The sequence below is a fragment of the Semicossyphus pulcher genome, unplaced genomic scaffold, assembly GCF_022749685.1.
Source record: "Semicossyphus pulcher isolate SPU_LCO1_2020_fin unplaced genomic scaffold, fSemPul1.0.p SCAF_2, whole genome shotgun sequence".
Classification (NCBI taxonomy): Eukaryota; Metazoa; Chordata; class Actinopteri; order Labriformes; family Labridae; genus Semicossyphus; species Semicossyphus pulcher.
In genome coordinates this window covers 16,381,387-16,387,455 of record NW_027211693.1, presented here as the reverse complement: position 1 = coordinate 16,387,455, position 6,069 = coordinate 16,381,387, and the positions used below count along the sequence as shown (strand labels likewise).

Genomic DNA, 6,069 nt, shown 5'->3' with positions numbered 1-6,069 from the left:
ATACTTGCCAAAATCTGTCTCCTATTTTTCACCACTGGTATTGAGAATGTGGAATTGTTATGGTTCTCTCACGTTGTTTTCTAAATGGTTAGTATTGAATACAGTAGTTCTGATCCACACTCCATACCAGGTGGTGGCGGTAATGCACCATAACGTTGTTTGTCAACCGCCATAAAACACCACAAAAAAAAAGATCTACGGAAGCTGTAGAAAAAAGCAAACGAAGAAGAAGTTCCCGTCGTGGACGCCTCTACTCCGCCGGAAACAGAAATAAAGGAAGGGAGTGGAAGAACCGTTTTTCATCGTAGCGTTAGCATATACAAAGCCGCTGCACAGGGCTGTCTGCTTGCAGCTAGCTGCATGCTTACATGAAACGAATTAGATGGGAGTTGCCTTTTTATGTTTATAAGTATCGTGGTGGTTCTTCTACTGCTTGAGTACCCCGTTAGTAGCTTGAGTACTTAAAATTAAGTAGCAACAGCTGCTGGCACGTTTATCGCCATTTTGCACGTCCATACTTTCGCCAGTAGGAAGGTAATCACCACAGATTTGTTTGGATACTGAAGACAAAGAAACCTGCTTGTTTGTGTTTGAAAATGCTAATGTGCTACCATTGTATACAACCCTTATTTTGCTGCAGGTTGTGGATTAAGCAGCATGGCAGAGGCAGACCGACCAGGAAAGCTGTTTATCGGTGGACTGAACACCGAGACGACCGAGAAGGCCTTGGAGCAGTACTTCAGCAAATATGGCAGGATTGTAGAAGGTGTGAATTTAGCCACTGTTGGCCATTTTCTTCTTAGTTCGTACTGTGGCTAAAAACTTCACTACCGTTTTAATCGTTTAAAATGTTTGCTAATTCGTGCTTGTTTTGAATGCCAGATGTGAGTGTGACTGTAAATTCTTAAAATATTAGTTATTCCATAGGGGCTGTAACATTTTCATTTGCATACAATTCACAAATGTTAAATATGTGAATGACAATCATTTTTGATGCACAAGATTTTGAGTCATCACACTGTAGCTAACCAAACTAACTCTCAAAGTGAGGAACCTTTGGGCCATGTAGGATATTATTATAGCTTAAGCTTAAAAGAATCAGTTGGTTAATAAAGTAGGAGTAATAGAAACATGCTCACTATTGTACCTTTTGTCCATCAATAATTTAATCAGCTTAAACCGTCAGTTACCAAGAACAAACCATGTGCTAAATCTGTTATCTCCTTTCAGTTCTTTTGATGAAGGACCGTGAAACAAACAAATCAAGAGGCTTTGCATTTGTTACTTTTGAAACTCCAGCTGATGCAAAAGATGCAGCGCGAGAGATGAACGGAAAAGTGAGCAAAGCCTTTCTCATTCAACCAACGTCTTTTATATTCAGTCTGCTTGTTGTTATGATTGTAACTGTAACCCTTCCACCACAGTCACTAGATGGCAAGCAAATAAAAGTGGAGCAAGCTACAAAGCCTCAGTTTGAAAGCTCTGGCAGGCGAGGACCCCCACCCATGCACTCTCGTAGTCGTGGTCCACCCAGAGGCCCCCGCGGTTCCAGGGGGGGTCCTGGTGGTATGAGGGGCCCGCCATCAAGAGGTAATAATTTGATTTATTAATTCTGTCAGTTGAGTTTGTAACTTAGAATATGTGTGTAACTGTAGTATTTTGTGATTGAATGTTGCTACTGTAATATTTTTTTAAACTCACCTTAATAATATTTGCATTTCTTGTCTGTGAAGACTACTATGATAATTCAGGGAATGTAGAACCCTTCTTTAAAGGAATGTCATCCAGAGGCCCCCCAATGAAGAGAGGACCCCCAGTCCGTAATGGAGGTCCCCCACCAAAGAGATCAGCCCCCTCTGGCCCCATGAACAGACGTAAGTACTTGGGGAATTTTGTTGGTACTTAGCCTATTTATACTGAACACACAGATGTGCAAGTGCTACTTGAATTGTACTGTCAGGATTCCATCGTCTTTCCAAGCCAGCAGTTTTAATAGCACCCAGTTTTCACATATCATTTAGCTCTCCTGGAAGTACCCAGAGAGGCTGCCTAGGCTGTTATTCTGGGATTAATGAGCCAGTTTGTCAATACTTTGTGTGTTTCAGCTCCCATGTCAAGGGACAGGGATCCGTATGGTCCACCCCCACCTCGCAGAGACTCCATGATGTCCAGGAGGGATGATTATCCATCACCAAGAGATGACCATTACAACTCAAAGGACAGGTCAGACATTACACATTTGGTTACACTATACAGCCTTGTGAAGCAATTTGGACCAACTGAAGTCTTGCAGAGTGTGTTGAGTAGAAATTAATTCCACTAGTATATTTTAGAGTAACTTCACTGTAAAATGAAAAATGGTTTAGATCTACTAGTCATCAAAAGTTTGTCATTTACCACCCAATATATTTAACATCAATCAACAACTCTGAAGTTAATTGTGCTACATTTCACAGCTACTCCAGCCGGGACTATAATTCCAGAGATTCGCGGGACTATGGACCTCCGGCCCGAGATTATTCATACAGAGAATACTCCAATTCCAGCTCCCGGGACGACTATGGTTCAATGTCCAGAGGATACAGGTACTGGTATGAGTTGATTTCAGTGGTTGAAAAATTTGCTCAGATTTCATGTAGTCGTCAACTAACATTGTTTTGTACAATGTAGTGACCGCGATGGTTATGGGGGAGGCAGAGAACCCAGATATATGGACCGTCCCAGTGGTGGCTCCTACAGAGATTCATATGAGGGTTACGGTAAGATATGACTCCATGAGTATATTGAAAGAAGTTAACCACCGTGGCACAAAGAAGAGCTGCGCCAAATACAACCAAAATCCCAGCATTCAATACCGCAATCTCCATTCATACGACAATGCAGTTTTTGCCCTCCCCGAGGAAACCACATCTCGGGCAGCTTCTTAAAACGTTTTACTCTCCCTTGGCCGCATCCCTGTCCTGCAGTACAAGCTTTATACTTTTTTGTATTAGAAAAGTAGAACAATTGGCATCTCAACTGGGAAAAAATCAAAACCTTGTCCCACCCATCACCGTCTGTAGTACCACTGCATCCAGCAAAAGAATAAGTGTTGCAGTATCATGCAGGTTATCTAATGTGGCCCAGAGAGTTTGCAACAATAAGGAACCCCAAAAGTCTGTGGAAACGTCCGTTGATGACTCGGTATGAGTTGCCTGATCAAAGCACTCCCTCAAGGAGTAACGTTCATAAAAATCATCAAGACAACTCTGAAAACCTCGTCCTTACCTTCAGTTCTAACACTTGGAGCTCAAAAAGGAAAAATGGCTTCTCAAATCAATGGCATGCTGAAATGGGCAACACTGCCCATTTTTCTCTGTGCTTGGATATGTTACTGCTCATATAAACTTAATGTTCAGATGAAGATCATTAACCTGATTGGACATTTGAACATTACTTCAGGTAAATTTATCTGTCACAGAATTAGTTCTATTGGCAGAAATGAGCACCTGACAGTGCAAGAAAATGTATAAATGGAACATTGCCAATTACCTGACCCATTGACCCTGCAGGTAACTCTCGCAGCGCCCCACCTTCAAGGGGCCCCCCACCATCCTATGGTGGGAGCAGTGGAAGCAGTCGTTACGATGACTATGGCAGCAGTTCCCGGGATGGGTATGGCAGTCGTGACAGTTACCCCAGCAGTCGGAGTGACCCATATCCACCTAGCCGTGAGCGAATGGGCAGGCAGGAGAGGGGCCCAGCCCCTGTCGAGAGAGGCTACCCTCCTCGTGATTCATACAGCAGCTCAAGTCGTGGAGGGCCACGTGGTGGCCGCGGTGGCAATCGACCCGATAGAGGAATGGCTCGCAGCAGATACTGAACTGGACTTGAAAAACGCATTGAAGCAAAAGTTCTCTCCGTGCACAGTTAACAAGTGTTTTGGAAGAAATCTAACGTCACAAACTAGCCATGTCTAAATCTGTGGAGTATGACGCTTAGCTTTGAACCTGTATCTTGACTTCCCAAGTTTTTATGTGTTAAAGTTTTTGTTCATTTTTTTTAGCATTTCTCTTGCTCATGTAACAGTACAGTTACCAAGTGAGTGTTAGTTTTTGTACGTTCAGTGCTGTTGGAATCTGCAATTCCCTATAAGTCTGGCTTTCCTACTCTAATAAAGCTTTTAGTTGAACCTTAACCACTGCTCTTCAATAACCAAAACAAGACCAGAGACCGTAATATCAATGTTGAGTAACAGCGTGATGTTTCCGAAGTTCCTGTTAAGCTTGGGTGAGTCTCTGCTCATGCTATATAAATAGACGAATGACCTCAGTTCATGCTTAACACAAATGTGCCATCAAGTGGACGCTGCTGTTTTCGAGGATCAGGCAAATGTTACTGTCGAAATGTTCCAATGTAGTTCCTTGGAAATGGATCCATCACCCTAGAGCCATATGATGGCATGCAACGTCAAAACCAAAGGCAACAACCAAATGCAACTCGACTGATAGTCAACAGCTGGTAAGCAAAGCAAACCTCTTTGTTTCTCATCTGTAAATGAGTTTCTCATTGTCCTGTATTGCAGTCTTCCCTCAAAGGGCAACATTCAAGACAACTTTTGCCTCAGAGGACAAAAAATGGATATCAAGTGAATGTGACTTTTTCATTGTAGTCCGTTTAATGAGCTTAAATTGTCAAAAGTGCACCAACATCCCAAGAACTTTCGTCCCTTGTCAACAATGAAAGTATTCAGCCATTTTGCCAAATGAGCCCTTGAAACAATGACCTTTACTTAACCAGTCGTCAAACCCCAGTAAAGTGATTGGCAACAGTGTTTTTTTTTTTTTCAATCCTAGGTAAAGATATTTCTTAAGACACTTTCATAGGTAAATATTAAAAGACATGTTTAAGTTATGAGCCATTTTTTCAGTATCCAACCAACTCCTACAAGCATGCCAATTCAAACAATGGAGACCTCTGGAAGAACACCATCGTCCTAACCGCCTAACTGGAAACGATCACTGAAGCGAATTCGCAGTTGGACCATGGACTACAAACAAATTTTCAGATGTTTAATGAATACATGATTAGGAGAAGGGAAACGTGTTAAAGTATTGCTCCCATTGCAGGATGAACAACCCTCCAAGGCAACTGCCCTTGGACCTTACCTGAATTGCGTCCTCAAGTTGTTGGACCGATGAAAGTGCAGCGCCCCACTGCGGGTATGTTCAATAGACTCATCTATACATACTGAAAACCTGTCTGTGGTAAGATTATGATAAATTAATATAAGCATGATTAGTTCTATGCAGAATGTTGTTTTTTTTCATACAGAAGGTAATAAAGGATTGCACTGGTTGTGATTTAACTGATTTATATTGTTGTTAAATTAAACTGTTGGTGTGCAATCAATCTTTTACTGTCTTTTAGATTCTGGCACAGGCGTCTGAGAGTGCTCGTCGAATCCTTTCTCCAAGTGGAAATGCGTGTCAGAAGATCATAGGTCATGGACCTGTTTAGAGTATCTGGTTTTTTTTTTCAATAAAGACTTTGAAGAGAGCTTTGTCATGTTCATTTTTTTCTTGTCATGAATGAAAGGGCAACTAGAAGCATTTCCTCCTCAAATGGATTCTGTTAATACATTAACTTTTAACATGGTCAGAGATGTGGTGCCTGACTGATTGAATATTTGTATTTTTTTCTCCATTCTTAAACTTTCTGAAAGGTGATAAATGAGCATTTACCATTATTAACTATAACTGTAGTTTGGATTCATTGAGATAATCCAATGTGTTTCCCCTTTAAAATATTAAAACTCTGTCTAGTATGTGTTGACATAATGGTAATACAGCTTTTATTGCTGTCAGAAAACTTGCGCACCTTGATCACTTTTTACTATACTTTAAATGCTATTTAGAATTGACTGATCACCAAACAATCCTGCTAGAGGAAGTTAATGTATCGCATATCTTTGGTTTTACCCACAGTGGCGAAATGTGCTGATACACCTCAGATATCACTTCCCCGGTGTCATTTCCTGATCCTAGCTGCAGTTTATCTTGTAACATAATATGAGTGGAAAATGCCCTC

The 6,069-nt window shown here is 41.4% G+C and overlaps 1 protein-coding gene across 3 annotated transcripts; it reads left to right on the top strand.

Annotated features, from left to right (window-relative positions):
• Positions 1-239: 239 nt before the first annotated feature.
• rbmx (RNA binding motif protein X-linked) lies at positions 240-5,525 on the top strand. Of its 3 annotated transcripts, none has more exons than XM_069669921.1 (10): positions 240-534; positions 641-766; positions 1,231-1,337; positions 1,425-1,590; positions 1,761-1,874; positions 2,106-2,223; positions 2,457-2,585; positions 2,671-2,759; positions 3,552-5,201; positions 5,410-5,525. In XM_069669921.1, the coding sequence occupies exons 2-9, from the start codon at positions 658-660 to the stop codon at positions 3,860-3,862; spliced, it is 1,143 nt and encodes a 380-aa protein (XP_069526022.1). In that variant the 5' UTR covers positions 240-534; positions 641-657; the 3' UTR covers positions 3,863-5,201; positions 5,410-5,525. The 3 variants fall into 3 exon arrangements, with proteins under 3 accessions (XP_069526022.1, XP_069526021.1, XP_069526023.1); XM_069669920.1 differs by having other exon boundaries at positions 1,734-1,874; XM_069669922.1 differs by having other exon boundaries at positions 242-534; positions 1,734-1,874; positions 5,109-5,201.
• The last annotated feature ends 544 nt before the right edge of the window (positions 5,526-6,069 follow it).

What these genes read in the sequence shown, in the direction of transcription:
- rbmx (XM_069669920.1), top strand. Translation starts at nt 658, where the DNA reads ATGGCAGAGGCAGACCGACCAGGAAAGCTGTTTATCGGTGGACTGAAC. An exon ending in CATTACAACTCAAAGGACAG is followed by an intron (nt 2,224 to 2,456) that starts GTCAGACATTAC and finishes TACATTTCACAG; the next exon opens with CTACTCCAGCCGGGACTATA. An exon ending in TCAATGTCCAGAGGATACAG is followed by an intron (nt 2,586 to 2,670) that starts GTACTGGTATGA and finishes TGTACAATGTAG; the next exon opens with TGACCGCGATGGTTATGGGG.